We start from the raw sequence: 25289 nt of genomic DNA, 5'->3' as shown, positions 1-25289 counted from the left end.
TAATAACTTTGGCGTTTGTGAACGGAATTGGCTGAAATTTTCAGGAAAATGGCACATTTTGTTTCTGAGCAGCCCCTGAAAATTTTGGGGGGGGTTCGTCAAGGGGGGCCGAGAAAAAAGGGGGGTCCCAAAACGCGTTTTTCCCATTCATTTTTCCATAGGGCGGTTGGACTCACTTTTAGCTCGAACGGCTGAATAGATTTACATGAAACTTGGCAAAATTGTAGATATGGTTTGCCCGACGTGCCTTTGCTATGTCTCAATATATGTGCTCCAGTGGATTTTGAGAAATGAACGTTTAAAAAAATATATATATCTGTGACAGCGGTCCGGTTAGCGCCCCGGTTCGCGTACCTGACGCGTAACGGAACTTCGCGAAGCGAAGCTGATTGGCTCTCTGGTGTCTGTCAACATTCTAAACAGTCCGGAGCGGCCGCCATCTTGTCTCTCGGTACGATCGAGAGACAAGATGTGGTGAAAAACGAAGGGGGAAATGAAGGAAAGGGGGCAAGGTAGACCACTCCTGACCCCCTAGGATTGATGAGGGGGATATTAAAGTGCCCCGCGGGGCAAAAAATATATATATTTTTTTTTTTGCGATTTTACGCCGTAGAGGCGCGTCCCGGTACGCGAACCGGGCAGCTCACCGGGCAGCTCACCGGGCAGCTCACCGGGCAGCTCACCGGGCAGCTAACCGGGCAGCTAACCGGCAGCGTAGCTGTCAACATTGTAAACAGTCCGGAGCGGCCGCCATCTTGTCTCTCGGTAGGTTCGAGAGACAAGATGTGGTGAAAAAAGAAGGGGGAGATGAAGGAAAGGGGGCAAGGTAAACCCCTCCTGACCCCCTAGGATTGATGAGGGGGATATTAAAGTCCCCCGCGATTTTTCGCGGTAGAGGCGCTTCCCGGTACGCGAACCGGGCAGCTAACTGGCAGCGTAACGGGAGTCCGCCATCTTGTGTTTTTGGAGCGTCCGGTTCGCGTACCGGGTAGCGTCCCGGTAAGCGTAACAAGGGGAAAACCAAGAGAAACAGTAAAAAAAAAATTAAGGGAATAGATTTCCAGCAAACTTGGCAAAATTGTAGGGACTGTTTGTTTGATGTGCCTTTGCAAGGCCTCAAGATATGTGCACGTGTGGATTTTGTCTAATTAAGGTAAAAAAATATATATATATCTGTAAGCGTGCTCCGGCACGCTTACGTTACGGGTTTTGTTTGCGCTGCAGAGCCGATACGTCACGGTTATGCGACGCGCCATGAGGCGTCTCACGTGGCTACGTGATACGTCACGTAATAAAGAATATATTTTACAGCTATAGATATTAGCTTTTAAAAAACCAATGAAATTCACTGAAAAAACCATAGGTTATAGACCATATATAGTTAGGAATTTGCATTTACAAAACCTTGAAAATTCACTGAAAAAACCATAGGTTAGAGACCATATATAGTTAGCTGGACATTTTATTGACATAAAACCAATGAAATTCCATATATAGTTAGTTGCACTAACTATATATCGCGCACCCGCAATCCACTGCTGATGATGTCACATATTACATCATTCATGACATGGTCAGTGACATCACTGATGACATCACTGATGACATCTCAAATGACATCACTGATGACATCTCAAATGACATCACTGATGACATCATGACACACCAATACCAGTTACTACATACGCACTCACTGATTCCTACGTCTACACACACATTCACTCATTCACCCATACAATCACTCATACATACAGTCACTCATTATTACAACACTATCATATGCACTCATACACCTATGCAGACACTCACACACTGCCACTCATCCATGGAGTTACTCACACACCTAGTCAGTCCTGTAAAGAATCAATCACACTTCCATTTCCTCATCTATACAGTTAAACACAGAACACCATACTTCAGTGACATCACTGATGACATCACTGATGACATCTCAAATGACATCACTGATGACATCTCAAATGACATCACTGATGACATCATGACACACCAATACCAGTTACTACATACGCACTCACTGATTCCTACGTCTACACACACATTCACTCATTCACCCATACAATCACTCATACATACAGTCACTCATTATTACAACACTATCATATGCACTCATACACCTAGTCAGTCCTGTGAAGAATCAATCACACTTCGATTTCCTCATCTATACAGTTAAACACAGAACACCATACTTTTCACACATATACTAACACATACTTACTCTCTTATACAATCACTGATACAAGTACACATTGATATGCACAGAGTCACACACCTCCCAGCCAGCCACACACACAATCAGTCTTCCATACATCCACTCATTCTTCAATATGTAAAACATATTTAAACTTTACAAAAACACACAGACACTAGATGATGTCATTTGAGATGTCATCAGTGATGTCATCAGTGATGTCATCAGTGATGTCATTTGAGATGTCATCAGTGATGTCATCAGTGATGTCACTGACCATGTCATGAATGATGTAATATGTGACATCATCAGCAGTGGATTGCGGGTGCGCGATACATAGTTAGTGCAACTAACTATATATGGAATTTCATTGGTTTTATGTCAATAAAATGTCCAGCTAACTATATATGGTCTCTAACCTATGGTTTTTTCAGTGAATATATATATATATATATATATATATATATATATATATATATATATATATACATATATATATTCACAGAAAAAACCATAGGTTATAGTGGATATATAGTTAGGAATTTGCATTTACAAAACCTTGAAAATTCAATGAAAAAACCATTGGTTTTAGGCCATATATAGTTAGGGATTTAAATTTACAAAACCTTATTTTACTCGCATAAAACCATTGAAATTCCATATATAGTTATAAGCGCTAACTATATATCGCGCCCCCGCAATCCACTGCTGATGATGTCACATATTACATCATTCATGACATGGTTAGTGACATCACTGATGACATCACTGATGACATCTCAAATGACATCACTGATGACATCACTGATGACAACATGCAGTGACTGTATGTTTCTGTAAAGTTAAAATATCTCTTACATATTGAAGAATGAGTGGATATATAAGTGTCTGGATGAAGGATTTAGTAGGTGCATGACTGACTGTATGAGTGAGTGATTAAATGTGTCTCACTGAGTGCATGGGTTAGTGACTAAACTGTCTTAATTTGTACATCATTATGTCTGTTGTTCTGTAAACTGTTGCATGTGTTGATAAGTAGCTATATGAGTAACTATATGGGTTATTGATTGGTTGCCCAAGTATTTGTATGGGATACTGAGTGTGTGTGTAGGTGGCTGGGAGGTGTATGACTCTGTGCATAGATGTGTGAGCAGTTGATTCACTAGATGTATGGTTTCAAAAGTGCATGTGGAAACAGCTGTATGGGCGGTTGACTGTGTGCATGAGTGCATTGGAGAGTGAATGGATATCTCAGTGCTACATGTCAAAGTAAGTACATATGTAAAACACAGTACATGTGAGAGTTGACATATATAAATAACTGTGCATAAGAGCCAGTGAATGTGTGAGTGGCTGTATGGATCATTGTGAACTTGTATCAGGGATTGTATAATAGAGTAAATATGTGTTAGTATATGTTTGAATAAGTAAATTTTGTATAACTGTATAGTTGAGGAAATGGAGGTGTGATTGATTCTTTGCATGACTGACTAGGTGTGTGAGTAACTCCATGGATGAGTGACAGTCTGTGAGTGTCTGTTTACACTGATTGTATCTAAGGTTATATTAGAGTCTGAAGAGGTTCATCGTATTATCACATGAATGATATCATCAGTGATGTTATCAGTCATGTCAAATGAGATGTTTTCAGTGATGTCATCAGTGATGTCATTTGAGATGTCATCAGTGATGTCATCAGTGATGTCACTAACCATGTCATGAATGATGTAATATGTGACATCATCAGCAGTGGATTGCGGGTGCGCGATATATAGTTAGCGCTTATAACTATATATGGAATTTCAATGGTTTTATGCGAGTAAAATAAGGTTTTGTAAATTTAAATCCCTAACTATATATGGCCTAAAACCAATGGTTTTTTCATTGAATTTTCAAGGTTTTGTAAATGCAAATTCCTAACTATATATCCACTATAACCTATGGTTTTTTCTGTGAATTTCATTGGTTTTTTAATAGCAAATATGAAAAGCTTTAAAATGTCAAGTACGTGATAGATGAATTTTTTTTCGTATTTATGCACGCTGATGTGCTTTGAACGCTGCACCCCCCCCCCCTCCCCTCTTTTGTCTTAGTAGTACTCTCTCTTTGCAGATAGTGAACGGTAGTTAACGCAAGCCTTTCCCCCCTTTTTAATCCGTCGTGCCTGCTTGTCTCTCCATTTGATTGATTGTTGTCCAAGCATTTACTGTTTTAGAATTGGTTCTCTTTGGTTCATTCTCTATTTACAAACAAGCACAAAGTCGCAATACTCTGTTTAGTCTTTGCAGATAGTGAAAAATCGTGTAAAAAAAATAAAAGTAATCGAGCAAAATCAGTAGGCCACTAATTGGATCTCTTTTTGACCTCGCTAAAATAGAAATATTAGGAACAACCCTTCATGAGAAATACGAAAATAGTGAGATGAACTGAGCTCCACACCATGAGGGCTGCAAGACAGCTCGGCTCCATCACCCATCCCGCACAAAATAACGACAAACCCTATGCAAATATTAAAAATATAGACAACACACCAGCAAAGAAACAGGGTAAAACATTTTATTAAAAAACTATTTACATAACGTTGGTTTATAAGATGATGTCAGTAGTGGACCGATGTGTGAATAGATCAAAAGCAGCACAAGGCTCCAAGATCCGGATGGCAAGCTCCTGGATGTTGGGTGCCATAGTTTAGAGTTCTGACTTTGGGCCTTTTTCAATGCCTGTGCTTTGTTGAATCAAAATGGCGCCTTGACACAAAGCTGACTCAAGCGTTGCTACTGATGCTATGCAGACCAAAACTGGTTTTCAGTTTGTACATTTTTCTAGATTTTTCAATCCAAGTTTGGTTGACTTTGTAGAACGATGGCTTCAAATTTTCAACATACGGTGTGGTGGCGCTGACTGGGAGGGGGCGCTTCCCTCCTGCCCCCTCCCCAAGTAAGATTTTCATACGTGAAAGTACGTTAATGGTTTTGGTCCCTGAGATGCTTCGATGTCACTGCCATTCTCAAATAGCATAAGTTCTGGATGTTGGGTGCCATAGTTAAGAGTTCTGAGCAGTGCTTGTTATACTGTCTGAAGCTTATTTCCACCTACTGCAGCTTCACTATTCTCAAACTAAGTGAGTGTCGTTTGTGGACCTGACTGCATAAGAAAACAATGTGATATGTTAGCTTCCTAAACAGCTTGACGGAGGCCCCTGAGGGGCGGTGTGATGGCCATGGACTCGGAGAAGACGCTTGGCTCCGACACCCTCCCCAAGTCTTATAGCACTGGTGTAGCCTGAGATCGCCCCCGACATAGGCGGCCGGCTCCCGGGGTCCGGCGGAACTTTTTGCCTTTTGATGACTCTTCAATTCTGGACCTTGTCCCACAATCCGTTTGACCTGAAGACAAGCTGTAGTGGGGCGCCCCTTTACCGTTTTAGTTGCCATTCCGCCCGCTTTTGCTACACTGTGCCTCTTCCGCCATTCAGCTGTTTACCGCCCGCTCTTGCGACTACAGCGTCTCGCTCATCATGTAGTTGAGTTGCTCCCGCTCTTGCGGTGCAGCGATAGGCGGCTGCCACAGGACTCTCAAAATGGCGGCCGGCTCTTCGGTTTTGGGCCTGGTCCACTAAAATGGCCCTGGGACACCTTGGAACTCGGACGCTTCCCTGATAGGGCTTGGGTCCCATTCTCGAAAAGCGTCCCCTCAGCCGTGAAGATTCTACAAAAGTCTTGGGGGCCTCCGACTCCCGCAGGCTTCTGGTGGGGAGCGGCTGCCATGATTGCTCGTGGAATGGCCACGACGGAGCTACGAGATGGTAGTGGTCTCATGCTGACGCCAGCTTTAGTCTGAAACATCCAGAAACACTGTAGACTACCAATTCGATCAGTTCCGGTAGCGCCCCAACATGACCCGGAAGAGAAGAACTTGCCCTCCCCTCTTTGACTGATGGTTCTTGTTGCCTGTCCCCTCTGTTGTCATTTACCAGAACTTTTTGGACTGCTGAAAGGGGTTGTGTTCTGAACGCTGGTTGGTGGAGACATTTTGACTATATTCTTGACCTACGTTGTCGCGTAATGCGTTATATGACACGCCGCGTTAGCGCACCCGGAAGTGATCCGAGGCGCGGCGCGCAGCGCGTAACGTAAGCATAACAGGTCATGTGACTTGTTAATAAAACTTTTCATTGGTTCATTTTACTTTTGTTAATTTAATGATGAAAAGCTTGGTCATATGACCTAAAAATTACGCTTTTTATTGTTTTTGAACAATATTTTTTTTTCAAACATATGTTATAATATTCCAGGCTAATGTACTTTCCCGGAAAATTTACAACTGTCTTGTAAGTAAAATATATTCCTTTTTCGAGAAAAAGGGCGTTTCTTCCTTCCATGACGGAGCCGTTGAGTAAAAGAGATTCGGCCTGCTGTCTTAGTCGCCGATACGCCTGATTATCAGATTCTTATCGATCACTTTATGTTGCAGACATGAAAAACACAACTGCCCTTGACCATTTATCTTTACTGCGTTCCTACATATTATACCTTTTATCCGTCATGTAATTGGACTGCTTTATTTCACTTGCCTTTTACTGATTCGAAAACAGTGACTAAAAGTAAAAACTTTACCAATGTAAATACTACTACCGTGTTTTGTTTTAAAAACCTTTATTGTGAAAATGTCAGTATACAAATACGGGCCTATAACCACGTGGGCCGGCCACGGAGCAAACTGAAATCGTATATGATGAGGACACATTTACACTGTAGAGGAACGTAACGAGCGGGCCATTAGGTTGCAAGAACTAAGGTGTCTAACAGTTGCGGAATCGGTGGACATACATTTTGTAATTAAAATAGGACAGGGCCACTTACAATAACATTTTCTAGATATACATTTGCGGGCAAGGAGTTACGAGTCCCATTTATACCGGCGCCATTTTGGGCGAGGCCGGGCAGGTCCAAGATATAGTCAAAATGTCTCCACCAACCATCGGCCAGACCAGAACCCCTTTCGGCCCTTTATGCTACAAGATGGTGTCTTCCATTCAGAAAATATTGTTGGCAGCATTTTGAAAGGAAACAGAAACAGCCGTTCTCCTAGTGAGTTTCACATTGTTACATTTAGGAAGAATGTTGAAGAGTAGTATGTGGAAAATCTGAAGCCATTTTTCTACAAACTCTCAATCAGACTTGGATGGAAAAAAAAAACCTGAAGAATGTACAAACTGAAAACCAATTTTTGTCTGTATAGCATCAACAGTAACGCTTGAGTCAGCTTTGTGTCAAGCCGCCATTTTCATTCACTCAATAGCGTCCCCCTACACACATTCAGGGACCTGGTCGTGTCTTCAGATGAAACGGATTGTAGGAAAAGAAGCAGAAAGGAAAAGGAAAAAAGTTCCGCTGGACACCACCTTGGGCAATAGTGAAGCTGCAAAAGGTGCAAATAAGCTTCAGACAGTCTTCAACTTACTCTGATTCTTATAATAAACTTCAGATAGTCTTACAAGCACTGCTCAGAACTCTCAACTGAGGCACTCAACATCCAGGACTTGCCATTCGGATCTTGGCGCCTTGTGCTGGTTCCCACCTATTCACACATCGGTCCACTACTGACATCACCTCATAAGCCAACGGGGCACCCCACGCCGACTTTCGGCGCAGCATTGTAGGATGGCCACACCAGTGCGGCAACTTGCTGGACACAACATCGGGGCCATCCAGATCTCGGCGCGTTCGACTCACTGTACCGCAACAGTGACCGCAACTCAGCTGGACACGCCGTCTTTCGGCGCAGCATTGTAGGATGGCCACACCAGTGCGGCAATTTGCTGGACACCACCTCGGTGACTTCCGGATCTCGGCGCGTTCGAGTCACTGTACCGCAACAGTGACCGCAACTCAGCTGGACACGCCGTCTTTCGGCGCAGCATTGTAGGATGGCCACACCAGTGCGGCAATTTGCTGGACACCACCTCGGTGCCATCCGGATCTCGGCGCGTTGTGCTGCCTTCGGCCTATTCGCACATCGGTACGCTACTGACGCCGCCTCACGTGCCAACGGATTTTCTACGCTTTTTGTAGCCCTATGCCGCATAACAGGTCATGTGACTTGTTTATAAAACTTTTCATTGGTTCATTTTACTTTTGGTTTCCTAAAGATGGAAGGCTTGGTCATATGACCTGAAAATAACACTTTTCATTGGTTTAGAACATTTTTTTTTCCCAAACGATGAAAGCCCCACCTTGTTTCTGGATCATTCAGACTGAAGCTGGCGTCAGCATGAGAGCACCACCATCTCGTGGCTCCGTCGTGGTCATTCCGCGAGCAATCATGGCAGCCGCTCCCCACCGGAAGCCTGCGGGAGTCGGGGGCCCCCAAGACTTTTGTAGAATCTTCACGGCTGAGGGGACGCTTTTCGAGAATGGAGCCCAAGCCCTAGCAGGCAAGCGTCCGAGTTCCAAGGTGTCCCAGGGCCATTTCAGTGGACCAGGCCCAAAACCGAGGAGCCGTCCGCCATTTTAAGAGCCATGTGGCAGCCGCCTATCGCTGCACTGCAAGAGTGGAAGCAACTCAACAACATGGTGAGCGAGACGCTGTAGCCGCAAGAGCGAGCGCAACTCAGCTAGATGGCCGCCACCTGGGGAGGCCCATTTACGCCGCCTCCCCCACCCCCGGGCCGCCGCACGCCAATTTTCGGAGCAGCATTGTAGGATACCAAAACCAGTGCGGCAGTTTACTGGACATCACCTGGGTGCCTGTCGTACATGTTGTGTCAGCCATGTGACACTGGACACAGTCCCATCAACATCTCAACGCGTTCTGCTGCCTTGGGACTATTCGCACAACAGACCGCTACTGACGAGGCCTCCCCCCGCACCACCCGGGACGCCCCACGCTGTTTTTCTGTGCTGCATTGTAGGATCCCAAAACCAGTGCGGCACCCAGGCGACATCACCTGGGTGCCGTCCAGAACTCTGCACGTTGTGCTGCCTTGGGACTATTCGCACAAAAGACAGCTTCTAACCATTGTTGCTTTTTGTGTTGAAAAATGTTTAAATGTTTTTAGTTTTTGTTCCGTTCGTTATAGTTAATAGTTAATAAAGTTTTATAATCTTACTTTGTTGGAGTGTTATCTATTTTTTTAAAAACAGGTGAATGGGGCCTTGAATCGGGTTATTGTCATGTGTGGGCTTTGGAAGTGTGCTGCTGCAGGATCGGACATTTCAAACTCAAATGCACGTTCTTTTTCTTACCTTTCCGAAGCATGGAGCGCAATAGCAGGCAGAGAAAGGGTGATTTGTTTGTTGGAGTGTTATCTATTTTTTTAAAAACAGGTGAATGGGGCCTTGAATCGGGTTATTGTCATGTGTGGGCTTTGGAAGTGTGCTGCTGCAGGATCGGACATTTCAAACTCAAATGCACGTTCTTTTTCTTACCTTTCCGAAGCATGGAGCGCAATAGCAGGCAGAGAAAGGGTGATGCACGTGTTGAACACTACCTGACCTGGCAAGTTGCTGGCAGTGCCCCCCCCCCCGCCCGCTCCTGAAAGAGGACACACACACACCGCCGCCCCGAGTACTTCACAAATCTTTAAAAGACCATGCGCTTGTTCATGAGGCTTAAATGGTTTATCACCTCTTCTAGAACCCCTGCATCGACCCTCTGACGTTTCCTGGAAAAATTACCATGTAACACAATACCAAGCCCTGTCAGCTGAAACCCCCAAGGAATCGTGGGGCATATTATCAAGGGGGTTTATCTCCGCTTTTTTGGCTTTAAAAGCCAAGAAAGCGGAGATAAAAATATCTCCCTATTACCAAGCTGTCGCTAACACCAGTTAGTGACAGCTAAAAGGAGATAGCGACCATCTTGGGCCCCGCTTTGCATGTCAGTGATACTTATCACTAATGACATGCAAAGTGGCGTGCCAAGATGTTAGCGACTGGAAACAGTCCCTAACATCGCTATCTTCTATTACCAACTTTTGGAGATATTCGCGCTAAGCGCGAATATCTCCAAAATCTAACACCTGCCCTGAGCAGTTCTTAGCCATGTTATCCAATGGGAGGTGGATAACATGGCTAAGAGCATTTGCTCGATAATACATGAATATCGCTGACTTTTCTGCGATAATAGCAAGGTTTATCTGCGATAAAAATCGCCGATGTGCGGCGATAATTTTTGTCTCTAAACAAGTTAGAGACAAACATTATCGCTAGTTGTTCGTAATATGCCCCCGGGTTTTTGCTTGCAGAAATCGGGAGGCGGGAGACTAGCACTGAAATCAGTAGTCACACGCCTGAATCGGGAGGGTTGGCATGTCTGAATTCTCTACAGCTGGGGCCATAAACTACATCCGCAGGGGTAGGTGATAGCCTAGGTCCGGCCTGGACAATCGGACACAGAGGAAGAGGAGTGTCAGAGGGTGCGGTAGTGAATAGGGTGAAAGAGAGGTGTCGGGAGGGCACAGGGTGTGATTCTCAGAGAAGAGCAGCGCAGATGGGGGGAAGTATATGGCCCATGCATGAGAGAGAGAGCGGGGATGACCAGTGCGTGGGGGAGATGCTTGCGAGGGTGGGGAGCCATGCTGAGGATCGGCGGCGTGCAGAGAGTGGGCCTGGTCAAGGCATCTAAAATGGCTGCCGTGCACGACAAAATTGTGGCATTGGACAAAAAGGCAAGATGGCGCAGACAATGTTTTTCAATAAGGATTCATTTATAACAAAATATTTACTCGCAGTGACAAAATGGTGGTCAACACTTCCTGATTTCCATCGAATCGAACGTTAACAAACGTCACGCAACAAAAAAAAAAAAAAAAAAAAAAAAAGCTCACGCACAGAGCAGTTTTTAACCATGTTATCCAATGGAAGGTGGATAACACGGCTAAGAGCATTTGCTGGATAATGCATGAATATCGCTGACTTTTCAACGATACTCATGCATTGTGGCCGATGTGCGGCGATAATTTTTGTCTCTAAACAATTAAAACGAAGCACAAAATGGCGAATTCCCGTTTCGCTACCAGTTTGCGGCCCAGTTCGCGGCCCGTGAAGCGCTTCTACCGTGAAAAATCATTTTTTTTTTCTTTTCCCCACGGGACCCTTTAATAACCCCAACAACATTCCTAGGGGGTCAAGAGGGGGATACCTTGCCCCCTTTCATTAGATTCCCCTTTCGTTTTTCACCTCTTCTTCTCTCTCGATCCTACCGAGAGACAAGATGGCGGCCGCTCCGGACTGTCACGCAGCAAAAAAAAAAAAAGCTCACGCACAGCCGCTGGAAGAGATGTATCAACATATATCAGCCTCCTCAGCCACCCTCAGGAAACATAGGGGATTAGGATACGTCTCCCGCACCCCCTTATACCTAATAATTTAATTAACGAAGCACAAAATGGCGAATTCCCGTTTCGCTACCAGTTTGCGGCCCAGTTCGCGGCCCGTGAAGCGCTTCTACCGTGAAAAATCTTTTTTTTTTTCTTTTCCCCACGGGACCCTTTAATAACCCCAACAACATTCCTAGGGGGTCAAGAGGGGGATACCTTGCCCCCTTTCATTAAATTCCCCTTTCGTTTTTCACCTCTTCTTCTCTCTCGATCCTACCGAGAGACAAGATGGCGGCCGCTCCGGACTGTTTAGAATGTTGACAGACACCGGAGAGCCAATCAGCTTTCTGCGCGCAAAGTTCCGAAACGCGAAAAGTAAGCGAACCGGAGCGCTGCCCGGAGCGCTGTTACAGATATATATCTTGATTTAAACGTTAATTTCTCAAAATTCACTGAAGCACATATATTGAGACCTAGCAAAGGCACATCGGGCTAACAGTCCCTACAATTTTGCCAAGTTTCGTGCAAATCCATTCAGCCGTTCGAGCTAAAAGTGAGTCCAACCGCCCTATGGAAAACTCAATGTAAAAAACGCGTTTTGGGACCCCCCTTTTTTCTCAGCCCCCCCTTGACGAAACCCCACCAAATTTTCAGGGGCTGCTCAGAAACAAAATGTGCCATTTTCCTGAAAATTTCAGCCGATTCCGTCCACAAACGCCAAAGTTATTAGACATAGAATTTTCAGAAATGCCATAGGGAATTAATCCTAACTATATATACCTACTGGCGATAGCCAGTAGGTAATATATATATATATATATATATATATTCCAATGTTGCTCGCTTCAGCCACCAACTCCAGCAGGGTTAGAAAAGAAAACGAGGCAGACCCATCTCGGTGCAGTTTAGTTTATTTCACCAGTCCTCACGACGCGTTTCGGCAGATCCCTGCCTTGATCACATGACAACACGTCAGTGAAGCACATCCCCTTTTAAAGTGCAAGTGCCCATTAATAAACATAGAAGAGATATTTACACATATAAATATAGACAGTCTTTCTTTCTATATCGTTTTGAAACTCCTTTTCAGCTTTGTGGTTATATGTAAAATACATTCTGCAATCTTACTAATAAATAGTTATTTACAACAGTAAAAACTTTTCATACTTTGGAAGCAATAAATAATACCTGTAAAATACATTTTTCAAATTTTTGCAATGATTTGTATAAATACATATATTTAAAAATAGTACCTTGTGTATCTGGGTGAAAACACCCTTATTGCCCCATCATACATTTTCATTTATCGATTGCAACTATTGTATTATGATCTTATTGGGTTCTCGTCTAAGCTTCATAACATTGTGCTTCCCCCAGGAACAATCCATGATTCGCCTAATCAGTGTTTTACACCAAAAAGTGCTTACGAGTGCTATAAATAATAAAGTGCAAATTGTGAAAAAAATATATACTGTTATTGCCGATGTGCGGTTTATATATTTTTTTTGTATCTTTACATCTGTCGGCAATTTTCACTCCAATAAGAATACAGGACAAATGGACAAATACTTCACTGTACTTGAATTATAAAACATGATTCCCACAATTTAAACACCTTAGTAAAATGTTTAAAAACCAATTTCATGTTTAGACAATAAAAGTTCCGATCCATTTAAAATTGTAGAACCTAGTATTTGATCACAAAAAAATAAAGAAATAATTTCAACAATTAATATTCCTAACAAGTTAAAAATATTATATTATTAAACAATTGCATGAATTTTCATATTCTATAGATCTACCTTATACAACGAGTTCTAATGTTTCTTTGTCATTTTTCATTTTTTCATTTTCATATTCGGACAGTTTCTTCTTTGTGTAGGCTAATACAATGTTTACGTAGTGTATTGTCTCTTTCTAATCTAGGTATGTGTATAGATCTTCCCCCATATTCAACCCATTAGGTCGTTTACTGTCTAATAGCAGTATGTAATGGGTCTCAAGGCGGCGCAGTACCCCATCCCTATTACCTCCCCTTCTTTGTACCGGTACACTGTCTATCAGGTAATACTTCAGATCTTTGGGTTTTCCACCATGATGTTCTTTGAAGTGGCGGGCTACCGGGTAACTAGGGTCACTATTGGTTATCGCCCTGATGTGTTGCAGTATTCTTTGATACCCAGGCAACTTTGTGCTTCCCACATACCTGAGATTACAACTACACTCTAAAATGTACACCACGTATTCACTTCTACATGTAAGATGCTGTTTGATCATGTAGGGTTTCGGGCTGAAGGCTGTCATATACGACGTTCTGTTTGTTCCAAATGTGCAAGCTTTACAGCTGATACATTTGAAAAACCCTTTCCTTGCACAGAGCCAGTCTGTGGTATTTTCACATTTTGGACTACTCGTGACAAGAATGTCCGCCATCGATGTTGACTTTCTAAACGTTATGGCGGGGTGTTCAGGTAGGGAATTGCCGATAATGGGATCATCTTTAACAATATGCCAATTGTTCTTGACTATCTGGCGCAACGATTTATGCTGACGATTATATGTTAATATGAGCCTTGGGTTCCCAATTATTTCTGATGTTTTTGATTTCTGTGATTCTGATTCTGTATTAGTCTGTAACAGTAAATCCTCCCTTGGTCTGGCTCTAGATTTTTGGATTGCGCTCTTGATTGTTTTGGCACTGTAGCCCCTTTCAATAAATCTCAATCTGCTTGCCTGCTGATTCTTAAATAACTCTGCCTCACTACTGCATATCCTACGTAATCTAAGCATTTCCCCATAGGGGATGCTTTGGATTAGATGAACTGGGTGAGCACTTGTTGCGTGCAAGAGTGTATTCCCAGAAGTTTCCTTCCTGTATAGCGTAGTGCTAATAGTCTGGTTCTCTATTTTAATGAGGACATCCAAGAACGGGATTTGTTCCCTACTAATATGTGAAGTAAAATTGAGATTTATGCCATTATCATTTAATTCAGTAATGAATTCCTCTGCTTCCTCCTCAGTCCCATTCCATATGATCATCAGATCATCTATATACCGTAGCCACGATATAACTTTGTCCTTGTAGGTGTTGCCATGTTGTCTCCTGAGGACCAGCTCCTCCCACCAACCCATAAATAAACAGGCATAGGTGGGGGAGAAGCTGGCCCCCATCGCAACACCCTGTACCTGTCGAAACATTTGCTTTTCTATAATATATATATATATATTACCTACTGGCGGTCGCCAGTAGGTATATATAGTTAGGATTTTTTTGAATAGGGATTTCTGAAAATTCTATGTTGAATAACTTTGGCGTTGATGGACGGAATTGGCTGAAATTTTCAGGAAAATGGCACATTTTGTTTCTGAGCGTCCCCTGAAAGTTTGGGGGGTGGAGGGGTTTCGTCAAGCGGGGGCCGAGAAAAAAGGGGGTCACAAAACGTGTTTTTAACATTGAGTTTTCCATAGGGCGGTTGGACACACTTTTAGCTCGAACGGCTGAATGGATTTCCACAAAACTTGGCAAAATTGTAGGGACTGGTAGCCCAATGTGCCTTTGCTATGTCTCAAGATATATGCTCCTGTGGTTTTTACGAAAATTAACTTTGAAAAATATATATTGGGCTACATTGGGCTATATATATGTTAGAGCCCAAATGTAGCCCAATGTAGCCCAATGTAGCCCAATGTAGCCCAAAGATGGCCACCAGAGACAAAAATAAAACAAATGTAGCCCAAATATCAGCCAGATGTAGCCCAACTATAGCCCAGTGACAGAATGTCCCAGAGTGTTCTAAAGAATAACTAGAGCGCTAACAGTCTTACTTATGACAAAAGTATGGCACACCTGAAGTCATCTTGATTGGAATAAAGTGTTAACACTTAAAACGTTTAATTTGCAAAGGAACAAAATGAGGGGTTTCATTTTGCAATAGAAATGTTATATATATATATATATATATATATATATATATATATATATATATATATATATATATATATATATATATATATATTACCTACTGGCGGTCGCCAGTAGGTATATATAGTTAGGATTTTTTTGAATAGGGATTTCTGAAAATTCTATGTTGAATAACTTTGGCGTTGATAGACAGAATTGGCTGAAATTGTCAGGAAAATGGCACATTTTGTTTCTGAGCGTCCCCTGAAAGTTTGGAGGGGTTTTGTCAAGCGGGGGCCGAGAAAAAAGGGGGGTCCCAAAACGTGTTTTTAACATTGAGTTTTCCATAGGGCGGTTGGACTTTTAGCTCGAACGGCTGAATGGATTTCTATGAAACTTGGCAAAATTGTAGAGACTGTTTGCCCGATGTGCCTTTGCTAGGTCTCAAGATATGTGCTCCAGTGGATTTTGAGAAAATAATATATATATCTGTGACAGCGTCCCGGTTAGCGCCCCGGTTCGCGTACCAGACGCGTAACGGAACTTCGCGAGGAGAAGCGGATTGGCTCTCCGGTGACTCTCAACATTCTAAACAGTCCGGAGCGGCCGCCATCTTGTCTCTCGGTAGGATCGAGAGACAAGAGGTGGAAATAAATGAAGGGGGAAATGAATGAAAGGGGCAAGGTAGACCCCTCCTGACCCCCTGGGATTGATGTGGGGGTTATTAAAGGGCCCCGCGGGGCAAAAAAATAAAATAAATTTTTTTTTCGATTTTTCGCGGTGGAAGCGCTACCCGGTACGCGAACCGGGTAGCTCACCGGTAGCGTAACGGGAGTCTTGTGTTTCGGACGAATTTAGTCAAAAGATGGAGGATAAACAATGTTGGGAATGGGTATAAGGGGGCACGGGAGACATATCCTGACCCCCTAGGTTTTCTGAGGGTGGCTGAGGAGGCCCATATATGTAAAAAAAAACACATTTTTTCACATTTTCGCACGGTTAGCGCCCGGTCCGCGCACCGGGTAGCGTTCCGGAAAGCGTAACAAGGGGAAAACCAATGGAAATAGTAAAATAATATTTTAGAGTGCTTTGAGGTAGGGTAGCTCTGAATAGAGCTGTTGTGTTGTGTGGGTGATGTAAGTACCAACATATAGGTACCAATGAAGAGTCTAAAATTCAATGTGCACCGTCTCCTCTGTAGATATTTTGTATGTTCTAATATGGGTTATTTAAATGTAAATGTGTGGAAAAGCACTTCATGCTTTAAAGCAATTGTATTTTTGAACTGATTGTTCTTTCCTCTTAGTCCTCCTCTTTGGTTTTTTTCCCCCACACTCTTCTTCAGCATGATAGTTGATAAATTCATTCCCTCAAAAAATGTATATACATAAAAAAAGTATATTAAATACATATAAAATATATTTTTCCTTTAAAAGAAGAATACATTTTACAGCTTTTGATATTTGCTATAAAAAAACATTGAAATTCACTGAAAAAACCATAGGTTATAGACCATATATAGTTAGGAATTAGCATTTACAAAACCTTGAAAATTCACTGAAAAAACCATAGGTTATAGACCATATATAGTTAGGAATTAGCATTTACAAAACCTTATTTTACTCACACAAAACCATTGAAATTCGCATATATAGTTAGTTGAGTCATTTGAGATGTCATCAGTGATGTCATCAGTGATGTCACTGACCATGTCATGAATGATGTAATATGTGACATGATCAGCAGTGGATTGCGGGTGCGCGATATATAGTTAGTGCAACTAACTATATATGCGAATTTCAATGGTTTTATGTAAGTAAAATAAGGTTTTGTAAATGCTAATTCCTAACTATATATGGACTATAACCTATGTTTTTTTCAGTGAATATATATATATATATATATATATATATATATATATATATATATATATATATATATATATATATATATATATATATATATATATATATATATATATATATATATGTATGTATGTATGTATGTATGTATGTATGTATATATATATTCACTGAAAAAACCAAAGGTTTCACACCAGTTATAGTTAGGAATTAGCATTTAAAAAACCTTTGAAATTCACTGAAAAAACCATAGGTTTCACACCAGTTATAGTTAGGAATTAGCATTTAAAAAACCTATTAAATTCACTGACAAAACCAGTTATAGTTAGCTGGAAATTTTACTGACATAAAACCATTGAAATTCCCACGTTATAGTTAGTTGGACTCACTATAACTTGCGCGCCTGCAATGCACTGCTGATGACGTCACATATTACATCACTCATGACATGGTCAGTGACATCACTCATGACATCACTGATGACACCATCCTTGTGACAGAGTGACAGACCTAATTTCAGTGTAATGTAACGCTTGAAACAAATATTCAAAAATAGAAACAAACATTTTCAAAAAAATGGAGATACCCAAACCAGTAACAACAACCAATTCAGTAATTCCACCATCTATATACTCATCCACTCATTCACCAACAGTTCTATATAGTCACTCATATATATACTCACTCATCATATGTAGTGATACACCTATACATCCTGTTACACATCAGCAGTCATCCAAAAGTTACTCACACACATACTCACACATGCACATAAACTATTGAACATCCATTTATTTGCATATACATTTATACACACACTACCACCTTACTTCTAAGGAAACTTACACATACTTACTCTCTTAAACAATCACTTATAGAAACACATACTTATTTAAACAGGAACTCCTACAATCTCTCACTATATATACTATACTCACTTATATACATCAATACTCACATATACTAGATTAAAACATATGTCGTTAGTAATGAAGACACTAGTGAGACAGTCATTCACTCACTAACACACACATATACACACTCGTCCACCCATACAGTCCTGCACATATTCTGTCTTCAAAACACATACAAACAGTGAGTCAGTCACCAACCCCTGCAGCCACTTATACACAAAGAGAAACACTGATACAAACATTTAAATATTTAAACAATACTCGCTAATATATGTATTCACTAAGATACACTTAATAAGCCAGTTAACCAACCATTTTTTTTTTTAAAAAACATCCATTTACACACTTATTTAAAAATTTATTCTTCCATCGACCTTTACAAATACATATATAAAACAAATTTATTTTTCAGAAAGACACACATTCACTGGATGGTGTCATCAGTGATGTCATGAGTGATGTCACTGACCATGTCATGAGTGATGTAATATGTGACGTCATCAGCAGTGCATTGCAGGCGCGCAAGTTATAGTGAGTCCAACTAACTATAACGTGGGAATTTCAATGGTTTTATGTCAGTAAAATTTCCAGCTAACTATAACTGGTTTTGTCAGTGAATTTAATAGGTTTTTTAAATGCTAATTCCTAACTATAACTGGTGTGAAACCTATGGTTTTTTCAGTGAATTTCAAAGGTTTTTTAAATGCTAATTCCTAACTATAACTGGTGTGAAACCTTTGGTTTTTTCAGTGAATTTCAAAGGTTTTTTTAATGCTAATTCCTAACTATATAAGACCTGAAAGCCCACCAGGAATCTCCAGTATGCGCCAGGGGACTGCATTGCAGAGAGGTGTAATGAAGCCACAACCCTTTTTACACCTCTCTGCAACGCAGCCCCCGTGCATGTTTGTAGAGGGGGGACTAATTCCCCTTGCATACTGGGGGTCCCTGGATCATATCTGCCCAAACACCGATATTCCGAACGATTGTAAATGACTTTTCTTGAGAAACATTTGGATTTGGATTATCATGTCCTATACTTTGGAATTTTTGAAAGACTGACTTTGAGGATGCTATAAATTACTCAAGTCTGCCCGAATTGTGTGGGTAAAATTGATACCTAGTCACTTTTAATAAGAATATACTTATGTCTCGTCTAACATTTGGAAGAAATATCTAGTTATATGACAACGGGATACCGACATAACTTGAAGGAAATAAGAACGCCCTGAAGAAGTTCTGTTGTACAGAACGAAACGTTTCGGCTGGCTGTGGTACATAAACTTAAGGAAAATAAAAGCATTTGAATATACACCAAGATTCAGCGCTTCAATAAGTACTCTAAGTGATATGATTTGATTGGACTCATTGTGAAAGTGGTGCTGTGCCAAACTTTGGAATATTCTCCACTACTCTCTACTACTTACTCTCTCCTACTCTCTACTACTCACTCTCTACTGCTCTCTACTACTCACTCTACTACTTACTCTCTACTACTCTCTACTACTCACTCTCTACTACTCTCTACTACTCACTCTACTATTCACTCTACTACTCTCTACTACTCACTCTGCTACTCTCTCTACTGCTCTCTACTACTCTCTACTACTCACTCTCTACTCTCTATTACTCACTCTCTACTCTCTACCTCTCTACCTCTCTCTTCTTCTCTCTCTACTAATCTCTACCTCTCTACCGCTACCTCTCTACCTCTCTACCTCTACACCTCTACCTCTCTACCTCTCTCTACACGCACACATATAGACATATATGCATATATATATGTGCATATGCATTTATATATATGTATGTGTATGTATAAAAAAAACAACTAAACATTTTTTTTTCTAAACAGCTACTTTTAAAACTGTCATTCTTTTTTCCCATGGTACGCTCCCCGGTACGCGCACCCGTGCGCGTACCGGGCGCTCCCCCCGCGAAAATCAAAAAAAAAAAAATTTTTTTTTTTGCCTTGCGGGGCCCTTTTATGGCCCCCACATCAAACCTAGGGGGTCAGGGGGGGTCTACTCTGCCCCCTTATGTTCATTTCCCTCTTTGTTTTGGCCACCTCTTGTGTCTCGATTTTACCGAGACACAAGATGGCGGCCGCTCCGGACTGTTTAGAATGTTTACAGACACCCGAGAGCCAATCAGCTTTCCTCGCGCAAGTCGCGTGGCGCGCACGGTACGCGCACCCGTGCGCGTACCGGTGCGCTGCTATAGATATATATATTTTTTTGAACCTTAATTACTCAAAATCCACTGGAGCACATATCTTGAGACATAGCAAAGGCACATCGGGCTACCAGTCCCTACAATTTTGCCAAGTTTGGTGGAAATCCATTCAGCCGTTCGGGCTAAAAGTGAAATCGACCGCCCTATGGAAATTAACATGGGGAAAACGCGTTTTGGGACCCCCCTTTTATCTCGGCCCCCGCTTGACGAATCCCCCCCAAACTTTCAGGGAAGGACCGGACCGCCATGAGACCATTTTCCTGAAAATTTCAGGCAGATTCGTCAACCGGCGCCAAAGTTATTCAAAATAGAATGTTGAGATTTAACATTGAAAATTATCCTAACTATAACTACCTACTGGCGACCGCCAGTAGGTAATATATATATATATATATATATATATATATATATATATATATATATATATATATATATATATATATATATATATGCTATAGTTAGTTGTAAATGTCAGTTAAATGATATATAACAAAACCACTGAAATTCACCAGTTATAGTTACCTCCAGTAACTAGAACTCGTGCCCTAAGGTAATTAGAACTTGTGCCACCACTATGCACAGTTTTGTCATCAATGATTTCACTGCAACTGTTGTAGGTATACTATCAATGTTGTCATAGAATATTTCATAACTGATGTAATAAAACCCCAAGACTCTGAGGATCCAACAAAGCATCAGACACAATCTGCTCAAGTATGCATAACGACTGAACAAACAATGATACAGTAACACTACTTTATTCAGTGAGACACAAAGCGAAAATATGTGATATATTTATTGGAAGACAAGCGATCAACAGAACATGTTAAATGAAGAATCACTTTGTAAAACAATGCTTATAGTCTTCATATGTCACAATTACTAGGAAAAACAGGTGTATTATCTACCACAGTATAGTACTCTTCCCATTTGGGATAGTGACACTAGGGTCCTTAACTGTCTTTTGTGACTGTTCATTGTAACTTAATAATTTTAATACCTGTTAGATAATATGTTATATAGGACCGCCTGCTTTTTCCCACGGAATACTCAAACGTTCAACAAAAAAAAAGATCGAAATATTGCATACATCCAAAAAAGCCCAGGTATTGCAGTCAGTATTGTGACTAAAATATAAAACAAGAAACCTTTCATGCATACAGCGAAGTACAGATAGGCCATGTAGCTATTACCATGCTTGTAACAGTACTTCACTCCATGGTATGACTTGCACAGCTATCGATCAGAACAGATTATGCAGATTTACTGACATGCGTCAAGCACAGCCCTGACAAAATTAATCATGGTAAGCAAAAGCACTTGCCACATCTCCTTTCAGCAGATAGTGTGACTAACTACTGTCTTAAAAGTTGCATGCTGCAAATTTTAAAGACCACAGGCTTTTGCACATGCACCCCACAATCACAGACCCATAACTCTTATCAGTAAGGGATATACCAACCAAGAACAAAATCACAACAACAATAAAATATCACGCTGTATTAGACTTAGTTCAGCAATAGAAACCTCAGAATTATGTGGCAAGTACCGAACTGTTAAAAGTGATATGCGGATAGACAAGGGACAGAATGTGGAATAAACAAATGCCACTAAATAACACATCGCAAGGTCCTTTAATGCACATTGTGACCCGACATATCAGCTCATGAATAGCACGAGTGACTTATTATGTGTTTGTAAGCAATCCGATGCCTAACCATATTTAATTCGCGATTTGTAGCAAAAACTAAAAAGGAAATGTGAAGGATCAGAAGAGAAGTTTTTAAATTATTTTAAGTGCCCAAACCAAAAAAATCACGTTTCATTTTACACGGGTATTTACTTCAAAAGTCCGAAGTGGTATATGCAAAACGTTGGTAATATCTGAGTTCTAATGTTTGGCTATATTTCCCACACACTCAAATGCAGACTTCTTGGCAGATGTTTGTTCTTAATTGTGGTTCAGTTAATGTATACGAACTATATTCTTAGCGTTTTGACATACTAACTTGTGACGATTTTTTCAGGGTCTGTCAGTAGGAATATTCTACTTCAGAGAAAGCCTGGTTAAAAAAAGGTGAGTCGCCCTTTTTTTAAGATTGTGTATTTAAGTTGCTGAATTTAGGAGAAATGGGGTGTGGTTCAAGTCTATACTCCAGTTTCAGGTTAACAGATGTTGTTAGTAACTCCAGGTTAGAGGACGATACGTGTATTATCATACATTTCCAAGCAATGTCTTTGTTTACTTTATGCCGACCATTCATATTCCGTTTTATAACTTTTTTCTGGTTAGTTTATAGATGATTTGTAGTTCTTGTTTTCCTACTTTACCTATTGTCTCAGTTTGTACTTGGTATGAACTCAATTCGATTGTTTTTTATGACAACACTTTTATGGCATGTGTGTTTGCTCCTTTAGATCCACTTTATCTTTCACAGTTAAACATATATTGACATGATTAAATGCTGTGAAGTAAGCCCCCAGAAGTTTCATGCTATTGGGGAACAACATTAAAGAGTTGGCAATGGCTGACAGTGAAATTTTATTTTAAGTTTGAACTTTATTGTTTAGTTAATTAAAACCATAACAATTTGATATACATCGCACAACCAATATTAAAACTTTTAAGATACTCATTAAAAAGAAGAAAGAAAAGAGAACAGTCACATAAAAAATTTAGTAAGAACAAGAATAAAAACTGGATCATTTTCCTCATATTTTTCAAATCATGATAAAAGGAAATGAGGCAGGAAGATAAACCATTAGCAATTATAGACTTCCTGTGGTTTTAAGGCTACTTGCAGTGAATTCGAGGGGCAGTTGAGTCCAAGCCTCCAATAATGGCAGATCTACATGTCCGTAGTCTCTCAATCCGAAAAGTATGCTTTAAAAAGTATGTCTGTTCCTTGGTCAACATCTTGCAATGACAAATTATGTGAATTAGATCTTCTTTGGGACTACCACAAAGTCGACATGTGACAGCTTCATGCTGTTTCCAAGCTGGCTCCTCAGATAAGGTCGGAAATTTGCCAAATCTCAGTGCCATCAACCTTTTCTTGATAAAGATAGAATAAGTTGTTTCCAAGTAAGGTGCTGGGGTTAGTGACTTATAACCGTTGATCACAGCCCAAGAGTGGGAACAATGGGAAAAAATGTCTTTGTCCGTTACCAAAGAATGAAGTTTGGCCACTTTGTTTAGTGTCTGTTTTAATGCGGCAAATGGCATATTTTTATCCCAAAGATTTGCCGAGCATGTGACCTCCAACGCATGCATAAGGAATTGATTTGCTTTTGATTTTTTGTGTGTTTTCAACTCTTGCCATAAGAAGGTATTAAGATTATTATCAATTGCTTTTTGCTTAATCTGGTACCGCACCTTGATATATGAATATAGTCTGCCCAGTGTTTCGTTTTTTAAGCCAAATTCGAGGTGCATTTGTGCTGGTGAGGACATGATGGGTAGTCAAAGTACCTTTTTTATAAATTTCAGTTATTAGGCTGTTTAATAGGTCCGCATTCTTTCCGTGCATTGCCACACTTGCATATGTCAGGGTTGGAAGAACCTTATTCGCCATCACGATTAATAGTGGTTTTAATGATGGACCTTCCAATTTCTTCGACAGAGTGATTAACCCAAATATTAGGGCTCCTGCTCTTTGCGTCAGATATTTCTTCGGGTCTATTAAGTCAAGCTTATCATCTATATAGAAGCCCAGATATTTATAATTTGAGACTTTCTCCAACGGTTTTCCTTCTAGCCAAATATAGTGTTGTGATACACGGCGGTTGGTTACTAACATTGTTTTAGTTTTTGTAACATTTAATGCCAACTTGTTTGCCAACAGGAAAACTGAGTTCTGTTACTAGTCTAGTTAGTCCCACCTTCGTTAGACTATATTGACATGATTAAATGCTGTGAAGTAAGCCACCAGAAGTTTCATGCTATTGGGGAACAACATTAAAGAGTTGGCAATGGCTGACAGTGTTTTCAGATGAAGCAATATAGGCATACTTTCTGATAGATACTTCTATCCGAAGATTACTCACCATTTGAACATTCCCCAGGCGTCCAACTGGATCTGGAAATTTTCACGCAGTCACTCCTTCCTCCCCCATGCACCGGTAGGTGGTGTCTTGCAGCTCCGCTCCCATGTCGCTCCACTGTGGAAGTGACATGAAGCGCCAAATATATGGGCCCCACTTGCACTCACCGACATCAATTCCTTTCTTTCACTAAACACTGATTTGGAGCTGCCCATTTGCCTTAAAAATAAAATACCCAGCATACAAATTAAAATGTCGCCTCCCAAGACTACAGGGTTTAAAACTTGTAGGGACTATCACAGGCAAATGTCTGTGACAGATTCCCATCAGGTTTGCCTGTGATGCCTTGAGTCGGACATGACTTTGCCTTGATAAATCCCTAAGCCCTCCAGGACCATGAGGCAAAACTCTATGTCACCATGCACCAAAAGACTCAATGCTTTGACTGTTCAGAAGGAAGGTCCCATTCCCAAATACGTTCCTGTTGCTGATCATCGTCATGGTCTTAATCCTCTGGTAAGTCGAAAAAAAAACATAAGGCCTAGCAAGACTCTGCCCCTTCCCACCACTCTCCAACTCCAGAGAAAGTGCAAAGACATCAACGTGGCACCCAGTCTCGCTTTTCAACTCGATACCCCTCTAAGCGTATTTTAACCCTCTTTTTGAGGCAACCCAAATTTTCGGGGTTTGTCTACGACATTGCAGAAAATTGAAGAGTTTCATGATACCATGCTGCTTCTCTTTCACACACTACTGGCTCCTTATTGCGTGTCTTTGGGCCCGAAGGAACTGTAAGGGGCAT

General features: G+C 41.1%; 1 protein-coding gene across 1 annotated transcript in view; it reads left to right on the top strand.

Annotated features, from left to right (window-relative positions):
- Positions 1-25289, top strand: part of LOC147668727 (MFS-type transporter SLC18B1-like) — a 1155733-nt gene that overhangs the window by 1024339 nt on the left and 106105 nt on the right. The window contains exon 13 of the mRNA XM_086948472.1: positions 22471-22520. Within this exon, the coding sequence (XP_086804598.1) occupies positions 22471-22520 (50 nt within the window). The remainder of the gene's footprint in view (positions 1-22470; positions 22521-25289) is intronic.

The sequence above is a fragment of the Lissotriton vulgaris genome, unplaced genomic scaffold (genome assembly GCF_964263255.1).
Source record: "Lissotriton vulgaris unplaced genomic scaffold, aLisVul1.2 SCAFFOLD_386, whole genome shotgun sequence".
Classification (NCBI taxonomy): Eukaryota; Metazoa; Chordata; class Amphibia; order Caudata; family Salamandridae; genus Lissotriton; species Lissotriton vulgaris.
Note: the sequence above shows the minus strand (reverse complement) of the source record. Positions and strands in the feature narration are given on the sequence as shown.